The sequence below is a fragment of the Tamandua tetradactyla genome, chromosome 2 (assembly GCF_023851605.1).
Source record: "Tamandua tetradactyla isolate mTamTet1 chromosome 2, mTamTet1.pri, whole genome shotgun sequence".
NCBI lineage: Eukaryota > Metazoa > Chordata > Mammalia > Pilosa > Myrmecophagidae > Tamandua > Tamandua tetradactyla.
The window spans coordinates 52,778,093-52,801,685 of NC_135328.1; the positions used below are offsets into that span (position 1 = coordinate 52,778,093).

Below are 23,593 nucleotides of genomic sequence, written 5' to 3' on the forward strand. Positions count from 1 at the left end.
GAAGCTCACTGTTGTGGGGGAGGGGATCACCTTTCGCCCCGGCCGGCATCTTGGAGCCATGGTAATTAACATTACAAACGAGGGCCACAGAAAGAGGCTTTACACTGGGCTTTCTGAACCCACAGACCATCTGGATGCTGAATGAAGGGAAGAGGAGGCTGGAGCCACGTTAAACACCATCAAGCACGTGTGTCTTTCCTTTATTGAACCCTTCTGCTCCCTTGAAAGGTGGGCCAGATATGGTCCTTGGATGAAGCCAATACCCACAGGAAGATTCCCCGCTGGTGACAGTTTGCACGGAGGAGCCACTGCAGGCCCTGTCTGGTCACTCTGGGACTTGGTGCTCTGGGCCTGGGCGAAGCTTGGGACCTGCCTGTGAACACCATTTCCTGAAGTTAGGGCTTCTGACACCATCCCAGGGCCTGGTGTTCCACGGGGCGCTTTCACATTTAGTGATGCCAGTGTTTTTGTTGTTGGTGGTGGTGGTTTTCAATGCAATTTTTTTTTAGATATATTCACGTACCATATAATCACCCAAAGTATACAATCAGTGGTTCACAGTCTGTCATCATATAATTTTGCATTCATCACCATAATCAATTTTAGAACATTTTCATTACTCCAAAAATAAAAAAATAAAAAAGAACCGTAAGAATATCCCACATTCCTTATCCTCCCCCACTATTATTTACTTATTCTTTGTTATTTTCTTACTCATCTGCCCATATACTGGATAAAGGGAGTGTCGTTCACAAAGTTTTCACAATCACATGGTCACACCATAAAAGCTAAATAGTTATACAGTCATCTTCATAAATCAAGGCTACTGGATTACAATTCAAAAGTGTCAGGTAGTTCCTTCTAGCTATTTTTTAAAATAAAATTTTATTGATATATTTTCACATCATAATTATTCAAAATGTACAACGGTGGTTCACAGTATTATCATATCTGTGCATTCATCAGTCACAATCAATTTTTGAACATTTTTGTTGCTCCAAAAAAACAAAAGTAAAAAAGAACACCCAAAACATCACTGTGCTGGTTTGAAAATACTATGTACCCTAGAAAAGTCATTTTAATCCTGATTCAATCTTGGGGCAGGGGGTGGGGGCAGCTGTTTCTTTTAATCCTGACTCCACACTGCAGGTTGGAATATTTTGATTAGATTATCTCTGTGGAGATGTGACACCCCCATTGTGGGTGTGAACTTTGATTGGATGGAGATGTGTCTCTCCCTATTTCAGGTGGGTCTTGATCAGTTTACTGGAACCTTTCAAAGAGGAAACATTTTGGAAAGAGTCAAAAATGACAGAAACTTCAGAGCAGAGCTGACACTGGTGCCAGTATTTGGAGAACAAAGCCACAGATGTTTGGAGATGTTTGGAGTCCAGTGGACGTCTCCATGATATGTTAAGCCAGAACCTGGAGAGAGCCAAGGGAAGCCAAGAGATAAAAGCCAGCACCGGAGAAGCAAAGTGACCAACCCTGGCAGGAACAGAAGCTGAAAGCAGCAGGGCCTAGGAGCAAAGGACCAGTGTGCCTTCCCAGCTGAAAGAGGTCTTCAGATGCATCGGCCTTTCTTGAATTAAATTTCTTTTCCTGGATACCTTAGTTTGCACATTTCCATAGGCTTAGAACTGTAAAATTATAACTTATTAAATTCCCTTTATAAAAGCCATTCCAGTTCTGGTATGTCACATTCTGGCAGCTTGCAAACAAGAACAATCACAAATCCCCCATACCCCTTTATTATTTATTTTTGTTCTTATTTCATTTGTACCCATTTATCCTGTTTTTCAACTTCAGAGTCTTAATGAAGGGTCTTGGGTCAGTCCAGAACTAACCTACCCTAAGTCCAAAGTTGTCTTGATAACCAAGACTGGAACTAACCAAAGTGGACCTGCCTGACATGTGCAGTAGCTTAGACTTTAACCTACAAGTCATCTATACCTTATTATAATACTAAAAATTATGCACATCATATTAAGGCTGCCATTTTCTTATGCTTGTTCTGTGACTAAGCCTGTAATCAATCTCTGCATGCTCAATAGTTAGATCATCTCTAATGACATCGTCTGGGGGCCACTGAGCTTGTTATCCCAAAGCCTGCCTCTCTTTTAATTCTATAAAATATCAGAATTATTGCAGTTCAGGGAGACAGATCTTAGGCTGATAGGCCATCTGCTCTCCTGCTATGTGCCCAGTAATAAACATTTTCTCTATTTGAAACCTGGTCTTAGGAATTGTTTATTTGAGCACATTGGGCAGAAGAGTCCACTGCCTTTGTCTTGTAACATTTTTCATTGTGAGATATAACAGCTATACAAAAAAGCAGTAAGTTCAAAGTACATTTTAAGAAATTGTTACAGAACAGATTTCAATTTGGTTTGGGTTACAGTTCCACAATGTTAGGTTTTTCCTTCTAGCTGCTCCAAGACACTGGAGACTAAAAAGAAATATCAGCATAATGATTTAGTCAATTATGCCCCTTTTTCTCCTTTGATCCTTCTCCACATCTTTAGGGATATTTGGGTTATGCCCATTCTAACTTTTTTCATGTTGAAAAGGGGTGCCAACAATATAGGATGGGGGATGGAACTGGTTGCCGTTCTTGGAGAGACTGGCATCTCTGGGTTTCAGAACTTATATGGCCTAGAGACCATCTGGAGGTTTTAGTGTGTAACTTTTGTAGATCCCAGACCCTTTAGCGGTCTTTAGGATTAATAGGAATGATGTTGATGGAGTTTGGCAAACTGTGGCAATTAGCAATATCTAGCTGAAACTTGTGTAAGACTAGCCTCCAGAATAGCCTCTCAACTCTATCTGAATTCTCTTAGCCACTAATACCTTATTTTATTACATTTCTTTCCCCCCTTTTGGTCAGGAAGGCATTGTCCATCCCGTAGTACAAGGGCCAGGTGTATCCCTGGGAGTCACATCCCACGTTGCCAGGGCAACTCACATCCCATGGAGGACTCGAACCAGGGTCTCCTTCATGGCAGATGAGAATTCCACTACAGAACTATCCATGTGCTCCTATTGCCAATACTTTTTCATCATCTGCCCAACATACTCTGGGATGTATTCAGGTATTACATTAAGCTATACTGAATTACAAGCCCTTGTTCCCATTCTGGGCTCTGTGTTTGGGTTGTTTAAATTAACTGTCCAAACAGGTTGAGTTAGATTGTGAGCTACAAAAGATTTAGGTTTTGGGCAAAATAAAGCTCTCTTCCTTTGGTCTCATACAGTAGGTGAAGTTCTAAAATACAGACACTGTCATGCTTTACCCTGTATTCTTATTTAGAACCTTGATTCTTGAAGATAATTGAATGACTGTAGCGCACTTAAGGTGTAACCGTGTGATTGTGAAAACCTTGTGACTGACACTCCCTTTATCCTATGTATGGACCAATGGTAAGGAAAAAGACAAAATAATAATAATAATAATAATGGGGTGGGGGTGGGATGTTTTGGGTGTTCTTTCTCATTTTTATTTTTGAGTAATGAAAATGTTCAAAAATCGTGATGAATGCACAGCTATATGATTATATGAACCACTGATTGTACAGTTTGGATGATTATATGGTATGTGAATATGCATCTTGATAAAATTGTATTAAAAAAAAGCTAATGACATCAATTCTTGGGAGGAGATTACGACGACAGTGTCTGGCTATCATTTGGTTCTTCCTCTTTTGTTGATCCTGTACCCCCCAAGGTCAGTTTGCATTAGCAGGGGTGTGCTCCCCACACCTGGAATAGCAGGTAATACTCCACTCTCAACATCAACTGTTTTCCTACAACAGTTCTAAAGATTCCTAGAAAACAGAGATACAGGCACAAAATAATATCACCTGCAAGAGGCTGGGGTGAAGTTTTTTTTTGGGGGGTGGGTGAAGTTTTAAATCTGGATATGGAAACAGAGCCTCCTACACACATCCAATAAAAGCCAGACCCAAAGTCCCAACCTTTAAAGTTGTTCTGAAACAGCTCAGAGGTACCTGCAACTTCACAAAAATTAGCGATTCCAGCCAAGCTACCAAGACATGGGTTTGAGCACTTGTAACCGCAGACCATCAGTGTAACACACACATGCTCCAATTTCATTCCTCCCATAGGGTCCCTGGAAAACTAGAGTGGCAGGTAGATCTGCATGGAAAAAAATTCCTAACGGTGAGGAATACGTGCATGTGCACACACACACACACACACATACACACCACAGGTGTGTGCCTGGCTCTGGACTGATTTCAACCTGAATCTCACATCACCAATGACTCTGATAGCATTTCCCTTGAGGGGGAAGGGATGGGGATGGTATTTAGAGCTATCTCAGTCTCACAGAGCAGATGGCCACATGGCGTGTGCTGGGTTAGCACGGTAAGTCAGTACTCAGGGCGCAGGCCAGAGCCCACCCCTCACCCTCCCAATCCTGAGTACTTCTGACAAGCCAGACGCTTCTGTGATCAGGGTCACCTCTTTGTGAAACAAAACAATCTTAGGATAGTGTGCCAGAAGTTATATTTTTATTAACATTTAGAGGATTAACATATAGTTACAAGGGTAAAATAAGCCTTCCAAAGGAAGCACTTTAGCACTTTATTTGGTTGAATTCCATCTTCAGAGACAAACAGGCAATTTGAGGACTTTTACAACATTGAAGTGCCTCCAAAGTTTAGAATCAGTGCAGTACACACAATAAAATGTAAAGGTGCTCAACATCATGTTAGAATAGTATTTTGTATCTTTTTTTTTTCTTTTAAGATTTTGATATAAACAACAGGAGACAGAGCCAATAAGAAGCATGAAATCAAAATTTTTGGAAAAATATTCAGCATTAACATAACTTTTTCATGTTCATTAAACTTCTGTAATTATAGATGTTACCAAAAAAGGCATTTGAGGCCTTTGTGCTACTGCTGGTGAGGGAAGCTACGGGTTTATTTCAACTGTGCATAACAACCTGAAAGCTCTAAGACGAGAGTGATAACATCTCAAAGGAAAATTCCACTGCAGCTTTCATGCCTTTTTATTTTTTCCCATCCTTAAAAAGAAAAACTGGACAAATTGTAAGTTCCATTTCTTCCCTTTGTTTTAAGTCATTTTCATGGCAGGCTCTTTTAAAATTAGTCGTTTTTACATTGCAACAGTATTCTAGCACTGGTGGAGAAAAAGCAGCAGATGAGGAGGAATGAGAAGCACATGGGACATCCCACATTTCTGCTATTTGTGAACTGCTCCATAATATATATATATGATTTCACAGTAGGATTCCCAGAAAAAATGATGTATCTCAACTATTATCATGTAATAACTCATCTCTTTTTTTAATAAGTCTGGCTGGTACAGCATTGCTCTTTCCACAAAGCCACAGACTGATGAAGAAGCAAATACCAGTTAAGCACTTAAACCATTCTTTTGTGACCCAAGTGATACAGAAGAAAAAAAAAAGGTGTAGGGGACGCAGGGAGATTCAAGCATATTCTACACTGGATTTAACAGACATTAAAATATCAAGTTACTGCAGCTTATTTATTTTTCCATATGTTGCAAGAAATTAATCTATCCAGACCCATGATATGGAAGATGCAATGCACATGCATTATTGAGGCTCTAAAAAGAGATTTAAAAAAAACATACAGCATCCTTGTAGAGTGGAAAGTGGTCAGCTTGATTTGGCAATGTTCAGAACTTCCTGGAGATATCTGGCCCCCAGCTGACAGAGGAGCTCTCCATGGAGCCGCTGGGACCGTGTTAACTGTGCATCTGTGGGTTTGCTGAGTCAGAGGTGAGTTCCTGACTCTTCTCACCCTTTAGCATCCTGGCTTCAATATCACCTGCCAAACCAGTCCTCTTGCCTGACTGTCCAGCGTGCTACAGTTGGGTCACAAATTGTAGGGAATGGAAGCCCATGGGTTATGTAGCAGCCCTGGGACTCCCACAGCTAGAGAAGCTCACCAGCAGGTAGAGTTTTCAGTCCCCTGGAGTCAACCTCAGTTCTGAGGAAGAAAGGGTGAGAGGAGGCTCATTTTCATTCTCTTTTTAAACCTGAAGCTATTTCCTCTTCAACTGTCTACCCTTGGCATTTATTCGCTTGTGGTTTCTTGTCACCAAGTGTTGACTGAGCTGCTCCTGTAGTGTGGTGTGTGGTCAACCCTGGTTTGCTGAGGGGAATTGTTTTCCTAATTTCCAAACACACAATCTACCACTGAACAAAGACTGACCTGACCTTAGGACCTGTCTTTTCAGTCCCTGTCCTTCCACTTCTGTAAGAATTCCTTGTCTTACATTCATAAATAGCAACAAGAATTGAGAATGCTCAAGGTGACCACCTAGTTACAAAAGCCAAATGAAAGAATAAAAGTGCCCAGTTTCATCCTCAGGCTTCTGATGGTAGTCTCATTCACTGAAGTTCACAGCTAATTATTTCTCTTGACTTTCTATACCAAATAAGAAGAAAGGCTGCTAGGGCAGAAATTGCCACAGTCTACATGACCTTATTTTTTTCTCAAAGATCCATACTGGGAAGGAAATTTAGTCAAACTCAAGTAATTCAGGGTGGCCCAAAGAGCACATGATGAAATGCACAGGTTGCAGCTGCAGGATCACTCGGACCATGAGAGACATCCCATGGTCTTTGGTGATTAAAGTGCTAAAATCCTAAGATGCAAATCTTGGAATTCATGGAAAAGAGAGGAATTTCCACTTTTAGTGAGCTACTATAGAGGGGAGATATTTGTTCACAAAGCACCATGATCTGCAGTTTTCATCAACGGGGAAACGACAGGAATATGATAGACTGGGACGTTCCTCGACCTTATAAAAGGTTTACACAGGCAAGACAGCAGGGCTAGCACATGAGCTGGAATTTGACTACCAGTTTGGGCCTTTCTGGACCCCTGCATACACGGCTCCAAACAAAAATGTGTGTACATACACGCAAGCCCTAGTGCCCCACAAGAGCTATCAGACTGGAAAGTATTCTTCTAAAACTGAGACGAAAATCCATAATCAGAATAAGACCTCTGAACATTTAATGGACTTTGGAAAAGATGAAGTATTTTCTCACGTAAATGATTCGAGAATACATAAATGCACGGGTGCTCAGTCTACTGGGTGTATGTCTGACCCTCCTTATCCAGATTCTGTGAGTCTCCCGAGGAACCCCGTGGCAAAGTTTTCACAAAAGGCACAATGTGAAATGCAGAAGGTCAGGCTGCATACCAGTTGGGCTGAGGGCCAAGGAGCAAGTGAAAGGTAGGAGTGCTTATCCAGCTGTCTGTGGCCCTCAGCAGAGTTGGGAGGGAGGAGGGAGGAGGCTGCTGTGTGGCCTGGCATGGGGAGACAGAGAGGGGTTGCAATGGAAAATGAAACCCCTCAGTAAGACTGGTCCCCAAGGGGGTGGCCAGAGGGGGCCATGAAAATAGCTGAGCCACGAGTTGCATGCTGTAAAAGGAAAAGAAATAAAAAAGGCAAGCAGCTGAATGGCGTAGGATGTCATTTCTGGTTGCAATTTCAAATGCTATACTCCAGACCAGAGCCTGAGTCTGTTCCCTGGGCATGTCTGAGGCCTGTGAAGACAAGCAGACCGAATGTTTCTCCTGGAAAGGCTCACCCCGAGGCTCTCGCGGTGCACACCACCTTTAGGAATCTACAACACAAAAAGAAAGAAAGAAAAAAACTTGCTGTTAGAGAAGAAGGCAGTAGGTTAGAGGCGGGCTTTTTGCTCTGCTGTGCAAATGGCCTCGCCCTGGGGGAAGGGTGAGGAGGGAAAGAAGAGAGAAAGGTAGGAGAGGGACTTTCAGAGCATGCTCTGAGACAAGGAACTTTCACTGTCTTATCTCAATTTTTATTAGTTTTTCCTTCAGGGGTAAGAGAAGCCCAGCTATTAGCTGGTGGGCCCATCCACCCCAACTGATCTTCCTAATACATTTATTTTGGAGAGAAAGTGAGAAATGCGATCAGCTCCCCAAGATGATGCAAGGAAAATAAAGGCCAGATTCGCCTCATTCTTTAGCAGTAAATATAAAATCTTTGGCGAAAGGTAAAACTATCATTTATTGCTTATTGAGCCATAAATATTGAAAGTTCTTCGTCTTGAGGTGGTAGAAAAGAAACAAGAGAAACAGGTACGTCAAACCCTTCACTACACACATGGTAAGAAACAAGGAAGATCATCATTTAAAAGGGAAAAAAAGAATTTTAAAAACGCATTTGGCCAGAAAATTCCCCGTTACTAAAGATGAAAGGGTTAAATATTCATATTACAGAATAACTTTTTGAAAAGGTGAAAAATCATTTAAAATACACAACGAGAAAAATAAAATGTTTATTAGAGTGGTAGATACAAGGGTACAACTAAAAGATGCCAGACAGATTCTTTTCTTTTAGAATAAGAATAAACACTCATGTTGACCATAATCAGACAGACTTACTCAGAACCAAGTGTCTACAATAAAGTCAAGTGCGGAACAGCCAGCAGGGAACCTAAACGAGGTGGAACAGTCCTGGTGGCTTCCCCAGCAGTTATAAAAACAAAAAGGTCATTAAGCAGCAAAATAGCCAATAAAACAAACAAATAAAAGAGTAAAACGTTAAAACAATGAGTTCAAGTAATCCTTTTAGCTTTTAAATTGCAGTATATACAAATACTCTGTGGGGGAGGGGGCAGTATGAAAATATTTAACAAAACCATTTGAAAAATAAAAACGAAACCACAGAAGAGGTCACAATTCAACTGGCCAATGGAAAGTTACTCATATTTTGGCAATTTAAAATAATCACATCTTAGACACCACACACACACAAAGTATACTGGCATTATTAAAATAAAATAACTGCTTTGAGTGATGGGCTTCAGGAAGCAGCAGCCTCGCTTGGGCAAGTCTGTTTGGATAGGAGGTTTTAAGGGAAGTGTTCCTTGGGGTGAGGTTGGACGGATTTATAAACGTGGCAGGTGGGGAAGGCTTCTATAAACACATTGTTAACCTGTAAGTGTATTTCTAAAATAAAGAAAGAAAACATTATAAACAAGCAGAGGCTTTGCTTCTTTTATTTTAACAGAGAACTGTTGGAAGAAAACAAAGCATAATTTGAGTGGAAATGGAAATTCTTTGGGATTGTTTCAATATGGTTTACAATACTTCACGCATTGACTAAAGGAACAGAAACTATAAAATATCTTAAACTGTTTAGTCAGTACTACATAGATTCATCTGTTATAGGTGCTGAGGCGTACAACTTAAAATAATGATCATAAATGTATGGGCACACACAACCCCCATGCAACCATCTGAGTTATTTCCTAAATCAAATTTGCACAACTCTAAAGAAAACAACTTCAAGACAGACTTTTAAAAGGCTAATGTTGTCTTGTCCATTTTATACCTTTCAACTGTTTGGTCTGCATTCTCCGGTAGTTAATAGTCTGGAAGGAATCTGCCATCAGATGGGAAGGTCAGATTTTAATATCTTGGGTCTCCCATTTGCTAGGTTACCATGCCTAAAGCTTGATACCTTTTACTGCTCATTAAAACAAATCCCTGTGGTTTAAGAGCCCGCTGATTTTCTTGCTGCAATGCTAAAAAAGGAGAACTGAAACAATTTCCCGGAAAAAGCTTTGTGGTCAGGTTCAGTGGCCATATTGATATTATGTCAGTAATTGTTTAAAATAAATTTTAATGACAAAATTAACATACATTAAAAAAAATCAGGCTGGCCAAGATCAATTTACTGGATTTAATTTAATATTTGTAATCTGAACCACTGGAAACTAAATGAAGGGCACCAGGAATTCTATGTACCATATTAGCAACTTCCTGAGACTCTTATCTTTTTTTTTTTTTTTAAATCATACTCTCAATAAGTAAAGGTCACTAAATTCTATTTTGGCACCTCTTGTGAAATTTAAACTAACTCCCTGCTAGAATGTTGAAACACAGGCCATCCAACACAACTTCTGCTTGTTTCTAGTCCCCTGATGTGCAGCTACCACTTTAAAAATCAGATTTAAATTGACTCAAGTTTATAAAATGAGCCCACTGTAGAAGCAGAAGCTGTTTTTCCTATTTAAAAGTTAGAAAGACATGTATAAATAATTTCAAAGTCACACACAACAAAAAATCTCAAGCTGACATATTCATTCTGACCCATTTATAGCTGGTTTGCTGGGTCCTAGGTGTAGTTTCCCATCACTGGGCACAATTAGACACTGCGTTCAGTACCTGTCTGTGCAAGTGACCAATTTCATTATTTATCCTCCTGCTTCAGTGCCAACTTAAAAATGCAAATTCCTATACGGCCCGGATTTCTCTAAAGAGAGTGAGGAATTTTATTTTATTCTGGCCAAAGTTAATCATATAATTTTCTAAAACGAGCATTGTTTGCTACCTAAAATAATTTCTAGTAAATTCAAGCTCCAGATCGTAAAGATACCAACGACTGCACACTACCACCCTCTATGAAAAGTGACGTGCTCAGACCTACAGCTCTGTGTGGAAGTAACTGCCACTGCGCTGCCTTCTGCTTACAGCCCCCCCGGGGGAGTGTGCCTGACAGAGCTCCGCTTGCCACAGAATTCCAGTACAAGTGCAACCAAGTGTGAGAAAATGAAAACAAGAGAGACTTGAGGCGTAGATAGGCACTGTTCTTATACAAGCTCATCTCATCTAAACAGAATTAACACATCTGATCAACCGTGTCAATTTGGTGGAATAACATCAGTGGTGTCATATGTAGAAAATGTACTGGTTAACTGACCAGACTTTTCCAGAGATTGATTGGCTGTCTGGGATCATATTAATACAACAGAATAATCACGATGAACTAAGTAAAAATACTACATATTTTTAGTACCAATGCAAGGATTTTTAACTTTACTTCTTTACTCAAGAAGGGGGAAGATTTTATTTTATGATTTCTTCTGAAATGAATAATTTAAAAAACTAGCATAATTCAATTTATTAAGCTATAAAATGTAACATTTTATTGTAGCTCAATTTATGGTGGATACTAGGTATAAATAAGAGAGCTGAAGTCATCTGAACCTCCATAATATCTGTGGACTTTTAAATTCAGAAATATTGATTAAAAGCTAGAATGAAACTTTATTCTTGTTATCTAAAGATGTTTCCAAAAGAAGAAATGCTTATCAGATTTCAAATGACAGAGTTTTAGATTGGCAGTTGTCAGCTTTCCATATAAGACATCACCTCAGCAAGTGAAACTAGCCAAGGAAAGTCAGGGGTACAATGCGTAACAGTCCGCTGGGGGTCTACAGGAAAACATGGCTGAGGTGCGCTCCGTCCCGTCTCTGAAGAACTGCCTGTAACCAGTCATAGTTGTGAGGGCAAACAATTTCAATTTTTAAAAAAGTTTTTTTTTAAGTGATATTAAATATAAGTCTTAGCACCTTTGGCATTTTTGTCCAAATAGACTTCGACATACGAAGTGGGGACATAACCCTCTTCATCTTCATTTCTCCGAATGCGGGTCCACCCATCACCTTTGTCTTCCTCTATAACATACAATGTTTCTCCTTCAGCTACCGAAATGGTTCCTTCATTCTGACCTGAAAAGACAACATCAAAACATTTTAGGTTTCCTGCTAAATGTAGGTAGAGTGCAAACAAGGACCCATGCATTGAAATAAGTACAGTAAAAGATAAGTCCATGCAAAATCCATCTCCCTTTGACTTGTCAGATGCAGTTACCACCACTGACTCCTCACCCACCACCCCAAAACCTCCACATAGAAACTCTCAGGTCTTCACATCTTGTCTCTTTAAGGATCCTTCTCTAATTCCTCCAGGGAGTCCCCATTTTTCTACCTTCCCGAATGGCAGGTATTTCCCCTTTATCTGTTTTCATCCTCTCTCTCAGATCCCTTTCTTGGGGTGAAACCACTCCCAAGGCTTCAGTTATACCTTTCTAAACAGTAACCCCACATCTCTTTCTCCAGTTATGGACTTTTTCCACAGCTAAGGTCCCATTCTCCTACTGCATGTAGCACATTTCTACCTTGATATTGTCCTGGCCCCTGAAACAACATGGGTGAAAATGGACTCATTGTTTTCTTGCAAATTAGGTTGTCTTAATTTCCTATTTCAATGCACACCTCACTCTCCCAGGAATGTAACTCTGGTAATCATCTTTGCTTTTCTCCTGTCCTTGTCCCCAACTTCTATCAGCCCCGAGTCCAACCAACTTGTCAACTGCAGCATCTTTTGTCAACATTCCTTAATTAAGGCTCCAAGACCATTTTCTAACATAATTTCACAATATTAGCCTCTGGTCCCCAAAGAGTATTCTGAAACACAAATTGTTTAGGGAGCTTCTAGCGGGAGGTACTGTGTGTGGGAGCGGGGGTGGGGTGGGGTGGGGGGTTGGCCAGCAATAAAACTGAGAACATTTTATCTGGTACCTCTCTTTCATATTGTGTTACAACAAACATTTAGTCTATTAAAGCCTCTTAGAAAAGTAGTAAAATAGTAAAGAAATCTGGAAAATTAATTTATTCCTGGGCTTCTTAAACTTATCTGAGCTCTAACTGCTTTTTTTCACAGCGTCCTTTTTAATTTTCTGCAGGACATTTCAAGGTCCATCAGTTTAGAAAACACTAGCCTAGTCTTTCTCACTATTATCCGTGTTTTCTAACCGATGACAGTGAATCTAAGGTACAACTGATCATCTCAGTCCTCTGCTCAAATACTTTCAGCTGTTCCCCACTATCAACTAAAACCCGAATTTTCTCTTACCCAAGCACCCCTTGCCCAATTGGCATTTCCTACTTTCTGGTCTTATGTTCCACTATTCAGGGGAACTGAGCTCCAGCCACAATGAACCCTGTGGTTTCCTCAACTCCATGTTTGGCAAAGCCCAACCCTCTAATACACCACAGCACAGAGTGTTCTCTACACCTTCTAAAGGAAGTGATCTCATTCCCTTGTGAGCCCCCATCACTCTGTATTCCTGTTCTGATAAATACTACAGCGGCCCTCTCTGATACGCATATCTCCTTTATTTCCCTAAGGGCAGGTGCCTTCACCCTCACCCCATTCGAGGGCCATAATTTATAAGATAGGAGGTCTGTGAATATTGAACAAATGGGTGACATGTATTCACTTCAGATGAGCTCTTTGAAAGCTGTTAACATGTAAGGACCATAACACAATATATACAGCCATCAACCAAATAATAATGGTGATGATGAGGATGACGATGACAATAATACCATGAGTAGAACAAAAGAACAATAAAGATGTGGAAGGCTTCAAAAGAAAGTTCTGGTCACAGAAAGAGAAGAGTGACTCAGATATAGCTTATTAAAAAAAAACAACAACAACAACAGGTAATTCAATTGGCATGAAGAGCTACCTTCAAATGTGTAGAGAGCTTTACACGTCCCTATGGCAGGAAGGGGTTCCTCGTCATCAAACTCATCGTCGAAATCCGTGGCTAGCACCTTCACCTCACTCTCCTGGCTCTGCTCCTCTGTGTAACTGCCATCTGGGCTGCTCAAGAAAGAAAAACACACAGCAACTATAGCAACTGACTCCAGTCAGGTCTCAAATTCAGTCCATGAAACAGCAAAATGCTTGCAAGCATCAGTGTTATAATTAGGACTGTCTTAAATCATCCTGCATGCTTAAATCACTATTTCATTTTGAATTCTAAATCTGCACCATGAGAAAACTCACAAGTCAATCAAAACAGACATTTTAATACACAGTAAGTGATATATGCTCATATCTGGATTCCAGAAGTTAGAAATAAATACACAGCGAAATTGCCCCTTTGCTAGAGGGGCAGCAAAACCAATGGTACCACACAGATACTGTACCTTTCCCGGTCCTGTGCACAGCTGTTGACTGATGGTGGGTTCTGAGCATCATACATTCCACTCTGCCGACGGGCCTGGTCACCTCGTGCTGGGAGCCTGCCTTCAACCTCAGACAGCCAGGACTGGAAACAAAAGCAATGAAAGCCTCTGGCCTGAACTCACTCGAAGACCAGACCAGAGTTAAGGCTCCAAACTCAGGGCCTTAAACTGATATGAAAAGGACCTTATTGGACAGAGACACCGATTTATTTGCATTTGACTGTGTAATTGTCCTGAAAGGTAACGGTTTAACCTTCACCCAGAGCTGAGGAAGTAGAAGCAAACTTATATGCAAGCAACTGTTCACAAGCTGGGGGAAAGAACAGAACTCTGTTATCCTCATGGGCTTTTAAGCAGCTTGTGATCTTGGACAAGTCACTTCTAGTCCTTTCTGTTTCCAAAAAATTCTGAGAGCATGAGATCACACTGGGAAACACGAAGGCATTACTTGTACACTTAAGCAGTGACTCAATTGAAAGTCACACTTCCTATTTTTTAGGTGTACACATTTTTTTTAATAGAGAAGAAACTTGTACATCACAGTAGATAAAATTATCTTCAGCAATATTTGAAATAGCATAAGGAAGGCAAAGAAGTAAAAATGATCAGAAAAGGACATTTTAGGTGCTAAAAGAGCAAACAGTAATGACATTGATGGATTCTAAAGAGAATGCAAAAACTGTCTTTGGCCCTTCATTGCTAGAAATAATCTAACCTAAGTGGAATAGTCAGTTCCTAATGTAGTTTTCCATGCTATGTAAGTCTTTAAATTTGAGTGGGGGTTTTGAAAAAGACCTACGGCTTTTGAGTACTCCTCTCTCACATTAATTTAACATTTAAGTTATCTGTGTTTCCTACTGATTTTCATATACATAACCTTCTGATAATGGGTCCGCTGAAAGAACAATAACATATTATAATTTGATTTTCTAAATTCCCTTTTTGATTCACTGAGATGATGGATGATTGTATATTGCTGATGATATCCATTATTACGATGAGATCAGACAGAACAAAGTTAAGAAAATGCTTAAATTAACAACACTGTGTATAAATACAACTTAAAACAATGTCAATTTTAGGGGATACAGTTAAAACGGAATATGCTATGGATAAGTGTACATTTCTCCTTTTATCATAACTCATAAACAATCTGACATTCCAAGCTTCATCTCTCCCAGTCAAAGAAATGCTGGTAGCTTACAACAACAAACACTTAATAACACTCTTTCTTTTTTCTCCCTCACACTCCCAACAAAACTTTTCAACTAGGGCGGGCCACGGTGGCTCAGCAGGTGAGAATGCTTGCCTGCCAAGCCCAAGGACCTGGGTTTGATTCCCGGTGCCTGCCCATGTAAAAAAAAAAAAACTTTTCAACAACAGGTTCTTCATACCTCAAATTTCTGGGCCTCTAGTCGCAGTTTTTCTATATTATGGCCAACTTCTACTAATTTGTGATCCAAACTGGCTGGGTCTCCCATCTGAGGATTCTTTAGGTAGACGTCTTTCATTTTTGTTATAGCATCTCTGAAAAAAAGAATGAGCAGAACATGATAAAAGGTTTAACACTGTTAGTTAATATGTTCATGGTTTTCTCTGAAAACCATGTGAATCGGAGTGTGGAAAGATCATATCTGAGAGTGGTTTTGAAGGGAATATTGGGACCAGCTTTCATTCTTAAAATTCTGTGTAAGAAATCTGCTACCAAAATCTGTATAACTCAAAGGCTTTTTAAAATTTCGGTTGCCTTTTCTGAATGGTGTCTCCAGCAAGTGTGAAACATAAATTGATCCTGCCCCTCCACATGCCCTAAACAACAATAAAAACAAACAAAACCAAATATTTACATGAGCACATTCTTCAGGCAAACCTCAACTACAACTGGCATCTTAGGCCGTGTGGGCTGTGATGTGCTTACCTTGTGAAGAAATACAATGAATTGCACTGGAAAATTTCATTATACACCATTTCAGCTATTAGGAAGGAAACTAGATCCACAGCTGGTATCCATGACGGGTGGGCAACAGGGTCTTAAAGTTATATATTGCAAGATTACACACCCTTCTTGAAATCATGTTTTAAAAGCCAGCACGCTGTAGCCTGAGTGAGGAATCCTAGAGAAGAGCTGCAGGCTTGTTTGTGAGTTATTACAGGGCCAAAAAGTTCTCCTAACTTTAATCCTAGCTTAGGTAGGTTTAGAATTGTTCAAAGGTTAGGGCAAATGATTCTTTGCTGGGGAAAAGGAGAACTTTAATGAGCTTTGGCAAAAGAAAATCCAAACCAATCACAACACAAAATAAGACCAACAAACCAAAAAATATGGTTGAGTCATGAAAACAGTTTAACTGAAAATACAGGAGTAAGAGGAAGAGACTTTCCATTCATCCTCACCACCCTGCTACTAGCCTGCTTGATCTGAGCCCAAACATGCTGCCTCCCCTGGCTGGGCAATGATGAACCGGCAGGTCCTCCCCCAGCCATTTCCCCACAAGATCTCTAGCTCTGCCTGGGCCCCCTCACTTTGCTCTTTCATTCCATTCCCCCTACAGTATGTAAAACTTTCCAATGGTACATAATTTATCTATTTATTATCATGCTTATTGTTTATTGTCTGTCTCTTCTCACTAGAATGAAAACTATGAGGGTAGGACTTTTATTTTGTCAACTTGATGTGTCCCAAGCACCAGGACATAAATGAGTAAATGTTCCTAGGACAAACTGTACTGCTGTACATCCTGATAAAAACGCTCTTGATTTCATGGCCAATAGATCCACTTACAGCTTATTTCTAGGTGAAACTCTAAATTTATTATTTTCAATTCCTTTCCTCCAAGTATCTCCGAATCAATCTCCCTGGAAGTTTATCAATTTTGTTAGTCTTTTCAAAGAACCAGCTGATGGATCTGTTGACCCTCTTTGTTGTATGACTATTTTTTATTTAATTAATTTATGCTCTTTTTAAAATTACTCTCTTTCTTCTATTTTCTTTGGGTTGAATTTGCTGTTCTGTTTCTAACTTCTTGAGATGAACACTTAGCTCACCGATATTTTGCTTTCTTTGTTTGTAGTATACACTGACACTTATACATTTACTGTTACTGATGTCCTAGAAATTAGGCTCCATGTTTCCTATGGTTCTGTTCTGTCCTTGTATTTTCTAATTTCGTATTGTGATTTCTTCTTTAGCCCATGTGTCTGTCATTTACAGCTACATTTTAATTAATTAATTCATTTCAATTGTGGTAAAATTTACATAACATAAAGATCATTTTAACCATTTTTAAAATTTAATACTAATATTTTTACTATGACATAAAGCAGTTTTATATATTAATTCAATTTTGTAGTTAAAACATTTTATGTATAACTATAGAGAAACTTCTGTAACAGAGAGCCTCTAACATAAAAATGGGTTGTATTTTAGAAGTCCACTGAGTTGTCTGATGTAAACTGGAAAATATTTGCGCCCTAGAAAATAGCAAAAATAACATCTCTCAGGCTAGCCTAACAAGCCCATTTAAGCCAAATATTAATTAATTATACATTTATAAATATGGCTTGAGTTTTGGCATCCAGAACTTCTTTATTTGTCATTTCTTTATGCCACTTTGATCTACTGTCTAGTGTCCTTTCCTTTCAGTCTGAAAAACAACCATTAGCACCGCTTCCAGGTCTAGTGCAGAGTTTTTTTTTTTCATTAAAAATTCTTTGTGATGATATTGTGAGACACTGATTGTACACCATATCTGAATTTATGGTGTACAATGCACTTCAATCTAAATTTATTTTAACATTTGTTCCCCCTATTATTTATTTATTTTTAATCCATATCTATAAGGTAGACAAAAGAAGCATCAGACACAAGGCTCTCACAACCACACAGTCACACTGCGACAGCCACATCATCATACAATTATCTTCAAGAAACATGGCCACCGGAGCACAGCTCCACATTTTCAGGCAGTTCCCTTCAGCCCCTCCATTGCACCTTAAGTAAACAGGTGATATCTATTTAATGCAAAAGAAATAACCTCTCGACTCTGTTGGAATCTCTCAACCACTGACACTTTATTTTGTCTCATTTTGCTCCTCCCCCTTTTGGTCAAGAAGATGTTCTTAATTCCTTAATGCTTTGTCCCAGCTCATTCTAGGATTTCTGTCCCACGTTGCCAGGAAGGTCCACACCCCTGGTAGTCATGTCCCACGCTACCTCATTTTTTTTTGAAAGCTTAACACATTTGTTGAGGTGAGGAAGCAGGGAGAATGTAGGTGGGAGAGTGAAAGGGAGAAAGCAGGTGGTAGCCTGAAAATGACTCCTCTGCCTGGGGAATTAGCAGGAAGAGAAGATGGCAACCACTCTCTGTTCTGGGAGTTGAGTTTGAAAGAGAGAGTGACATCGGGAAGGGAGGGTGCCTACTAGGTGGTGTGTTGTCCCTTGATTGGATGGGGGCTTGTTAACTTATGATTTGATGGGTTGCTGGGGTTCCGACACACTGCTCTGTTACTGACACACTGCTCTGTCTCTCAATCATCAGGCTCTGCAAAAGAAGTTGGGGAAAAGAAGCTGAGAAAAAGAAAGAGAGGCCTCTGGGCCACAGAGTCCATTTTATATGTAAAGTTCCTTTTCTGAGACCTAACATTCCTGCCTTTTTATTTTAATAAAATGGACTGGAGCTGGGGTTAGGTTGGGGGGGATGCTCTAGCCCAGCTCGAAGCAATTTTTGGAGAGGGCAGAGACATGCTCTTACTTTAGCTACTTCCTGAGGACAAAAGGGCGTAGTTAGTGGGGGGTAGAAACTGCTTTGAGCTGAGCAGGGGCATCATTAATCGGGTTTCTGGGCATCTTCAGTTGGAACAGGCTGGTAGTAATGTTCGTGTTCTGACAGACATAGGTTTTCAAATTTCAGTTGTAGCAGAAGCATGTTCTCAGAGTCTAGTTGGTTGGTCACAGCTGTTATTGATCTGTGAACAAACTTAGACACTGTAAGAGGCAGGGGGCTAGGAGAGAAATTAAGAGCAGGACAATTAAGGCCCAATGTGGGGTTGCTCCCTCATTTTTGAAAGACAGTCTTCCCAGATATAAATTCTTTGTTGGGAATTGTTTTCTTCCAACACTTTATTAATTACACTGCCTTCTTGCCTCCATGGTTTCTGATTAAGAAGTTGACACTAGATCTTATTGGGACTCTGTTTTTCTCTGACAGCTTTCAGACTCTCCTTGTCCTTGATATTTGACATTTGATTACTATGTGCATGGACATGGTTTTCTCTGAATTTATCCTGTTGGGCATTCACTGGGCTTCCTGAATGTACATATTCATGTCTTTTGTTAAATTTGGGAAGTTTCCTGACATTATTTCTTTGAATATTCTTTCTTTCCCTTTCCCTCCTTCTTTGCCTCTGGACTCCCCCAGTGTGTATTTTAGTATGCTTGATTGCGTTCCACAGGTCTCTTGGCCTCCGTTCACTATTTTTTTTTTTTTTTAAATTAGAGAGGTTGTAGGTTTACAGAAAAATTATTTATAAAATACAGAGCTCCCATATACCACCCTGTTACTAACATCATGCATCGGTATGATACATTTGTTACAATTTATGAAAGATTCTGTTTACTTTCTTTCATTTTCTTTTCCTTCTGCTCCTCAGCCTGATTCATTTCAATTTTCTTGTCTTCAAGCTCACCTAGTCTTTCTTCGGACCGCTCCAACCTGCTACTGAAACCCTCTAGGGAATTTTTCATTGCAGTTATGGTTGTCTTATACGCTATATTTTTGTTTGGTACTTTTAAAAAATGTGTATATTTGTATTGAGATTCTGATATTGTTTTTCTGATATCCTTGGGTTCTTTCTCCATGTTTTCCTTTATCTCCTTGAGCATATTTAGGATTTTTTGATTTTTGATTTTTACTTTTCTATTACATAGTATAACATGCATACAAAGCAAAGACATAAAAAACCATTAGTATTCAAAGCACTCTTCAAAAAGTGGTTCCAGGATAGATCCCAGAGTTTGCCATAGCTTCCATATAATCCTCTAATATTTTTCCTTTAAGCTGCTGCAGAATATAGGAGGCTAGAGGACTTAAATACTTTTTTATCATCACAATCGACTTTATTTCCTTTTTTTGTAAACAATAACATATATATAAAAAAGCTATAAATATCAAAGCACAGTATGACAATCAGTTGTAAAACATTTCAGACTTTGACATGGGTTACAATTTCACAATTTTAGTTTTTTACTTCTAGCTGCTCTAAAATGCTGGAGACTAAAAGAGATACCAATTTAATGATTCAGCATTCATATTCATTTGTTAAGTCCTATCTTCTATATATAATTGCACCATAACTTCATGGAATGGAACTCTGATCATTCCATACCTCTCTTTGGGGTTGTTTGGGCTATGGCAATTCCAAATTTTTGAAATTGGAAGGGTGTATCACTAATATGGAGTAGGGAGATGGAACTATCTGATGTTCTGGAGAGGCTGGATAGGTTTCAGGACTTATCTGGACCAGGGACCCATCTGGAGGTTGTAGGTTTCTGAAAAGTTACTCTAGTGCATGGAACCCTTGTGGAATCTTATATATTGCCCTAGGTGTTCTTTAGGATTGGCTGGAATGGTCCTGGTTGGGGGCTGGCAGATTATGACAGGTAGCAAGGTCTACCTGAAGCTTGCATAAGAGCAACCTCCAGAGTAGCCTCTCAACTCTATTTGAACTCTTGCTGCCACTGATATTTTATTAATTACACATCTTTCCCCCTTTTGGTCAGGATGGAATTGTTGATCCCACAGAGCCAGGGAGACTTTCACCCCTGGAAATCATGTCCCATGTAGCAGGGAGGGCAATGATTTCACTTGCAGAGTTGGGCTTAGAGAGACTGAGGCTACATCTGAGCAACAAAAGAGGTCCTCCAGAAGTAACTCTTAGGCATACCTATAGGTAGTCTAAGCTTCTGTGCTACCTACATAAGCTTCACAAGAGTAAGCCTCATGATCGAGGGCATGGCCTATTGATTTTGGTGTCCCTAAAGTTTGACACAGTATCAGGGGATTCCCTGATGGTAAGGTTTAATAGTTTCATATTATTTCTCCCCTTCCTCAGGGGACTTTGCCAATACTTTTTGATTATCTGCTTAATATACTCTAGGATGTTTCCAGGCATTACAATAATCTGTACAGGATTAAAGGACCTCTTTCTTATTCTGTGCTTCCTGCGTTTCAGTTGTTCAAATGCTATACAGATAGGTTGAATTAGATTATGTACTACAGAAAATTTCAGTTCCAGAGCAAATAAACCTTTCTTCCATTGGTCTCAAAGAGTATGTCTGGTTCTAAAATATAGACACTGTCTTCCTTACCCCTACATTCTGAATGACTTTAACCCCAACCTGTTTGGCTTCATTCTTATCTCTAAATATCAGGTTATATATATAAAACAGCCTCTCAAAATCCAGAAATAATAGACACCACTCTGGACTTATTCTGTCTGCTCTAAAAGTTTACAATCTAGGCCCCAGTTTTCTTATAAGCATTTTCTAAAGGTGACCATACCATTGTTGTTTTTTTTGTTTCTGGCTTATTTTGTCTCACCAAATGTCTCACATGTTCATTCACATCGTTGCATGCCTCACGACATTGTTCCTTTGGTAGCAGCACAACTTTTGTTCATAAGTATATATCATCTTTCGCCAATTTACTTGTCTGTCAGTGCATCCTTCAGCCACCTCCATTCATTGGGCATCATATAGCGGGCCTTTCACAGTCCATCAACATTCTCAATTTTAGATAATTTCATTGTTCCCAAAAGACAGAAAACCAATAAACACACCCTCACCAAGTAGGAAATCTAAACCTCCTCTTAACTCTTGTCCTTCCCACCTTTATTTACCTCTGTTGTTGCTGTGATAGTGCTGCTGGTTTCCTTTTGAACATAGCTCACAGCATGCAATAACAGTTATCCCCCTGTACCCTGGACTTAAACTCTCTTTATACAAGAATCATATCTTTGAAGTAATTCTTATGAGAATTCATTCATATTTCTAGTGTGAGTCAATAGAACATGTAGGTCTACACAACCCATGTCAATCTTGTTCATCGTCAATATGGTAATATTACTTCAAGACCCAACAGAGAATCACCTTCACTCCCCTCTATTCCCTTACATTGGAATTCAATCTCATTAGCTAACTATTCACACATCTCTAGCTTCTATGTATCTCGAAGCCCCCTATCCTCAGTATTATAAGCCTCTGATTATACTTTTCTGCTGGTCCTAAAAGTGGAATCATACAGTATCTATCCTCTTGTGTCTGGCTAACTTCACTCAGTGTTATGTCCTTAAGGCTCATCCATCTTGTCATGTGCTTCAGGACGTCATTTTGTCTTACTGTTGCATAATATTCCACTGTATGTATATACCACATTTTGTTGAACCACCCACCTGTTGATGGGCATTTGGTCTGTTTCCATCTTTTGGCAATTGTGAATAATGCTGCTATGAACATTGGTGTGCAAATGTCTCTTTGTTTCGTTGCTTTCAGCTCTTCTGGGTATACACCAAGTACTGCTATTGCTGGGTCATAGGGCAACTCGATATTTAGTTTCCTAAGGAAATGCCAAAAGTCTTCCATAGTGGCTACACCATTATACATTCCCATCGGCAGTGCATAAGTGCCCAAGTTTCTCCACATCCTCTCCAACATTTATAGTTCCCTGTTTGTTTAATAGCAGCCATTCTTATAGGTATGAGGTGGTATCTCATTGTAGTCTTGATCTGCATTTCCCTTATAGTCTGTGAAAATGAGCATCTCTTCATGTGCTTTTAAGGCATCTGTATTTGCTCTTCAGAAAAATGCCTATTCATATCTTTAGCCTGTTTTATAATTGAATTGTTTGTTTTTTTGTTGTTGAGTTGTATGAGTTCTTTGTATATACAGGAAGTGAAACCTTTGTCTTATATGTGTTCCATATATTTTCTCTGAAAAGTATTGCTTTTTTATTTCTTTGCTTTGTTTATGTTATACTATACAATAAAAAAGTTAAAAAAATGAATAAGGCTGATGATGTTTAGGGTTTCTCTCTCAACTGGAAAGGCACGTGGCAAACATAGTGACATCTTCTAACTTTCTTTCCAGGCTTTTTGTTTCATGAAGCGCCCCTGGGGGCATTTACCATGTTCATCCCCAAACGTCTCTGGCTGCGTGGGCTCTCAAGCTTTTGCCAAAATTGTTCCCTTTTACAGGGATCCAGTAAGTAGCCCCACTTTGAATGGGTTGAGACACATCTTCATGGAAACCATCTAATCAAAAGTTACTACCCACATCTGGGTGGGTCACATCTCTATGGGAACAATCAAAAAGCTTCCACCCGGCAATACTGAATGAGGATTCAAGGACACAGTTTTTCTGGGTCCCACAACAGATTCAAACTGGCACAGTGGGCATAGCCCAAATACCCCTAAAGAGTAGGAGAAAGCTCAAACGTGATGGCGGAGTTATACAGAGAAGGTAGGGTTTAACAAATGAGTATGCGTGCTGAATCATTATATTGCTATTTCTTTTAGCCTCCAGTACTTTTATAGGAGATAGAAGTAAAAACCTAAAACTGTGGAACTCTAACCCATACCAAACTCTGAAATCTCTTCTACAACTAATTGTTGCGGTGTGCTTTGAAATTTATTGCTTTTTTGTATATATGCTATTTC

The 23,593-nt window shown here is 39.6% G+C and overlaps 1 protein-coding gene across 20 annotated transcripts in view; it reads right to left on the minus strand.

Annotated features, from left to right (window-relative positions):
- Nucleotides 1–4,515: 4,515 nt before the first annotated feature.
- FNBP1 (formin binding protein 1) overlaps nt 4,516–23,593 on the minus strand; it is a 152,825-nt gene continuing 133,747 nt past the window's right edge. For 12 of the 20 annotated variants that reach the window (XM_077147098.1, XM_077147097.1, XM_077147096.1 and 9 more), the window contains 4 exons: nt 15,280–15,412; nt 13,847–13,968; nt 13,381–13,520; nt 11,092–11,575 (listed from right to left, as the gene is read on the minus strand). In XM_077147098.1, the coding sequence (XP_077003213.1) occupies nt 11,397–11,575; nt 13,381–13,520; nt 13,847–13,968; nt 15,280–15,412 (574 nt within the window). In that variant the 3' untranslated portion in view covers nt 11,092–11,396. Of the gene's footprint in view, nt 7,658–11,091; nt 11,576–13,380; nt 13,521–13,846; nt 13,969–15,279; nt 15,413–23,593 lie in introns of those variants that run through there. The other 8 variants (XM_077147115.1, XM_077147113.1, XM_077147110.1 and 5 more) reach the window with 2 other exon arrangements.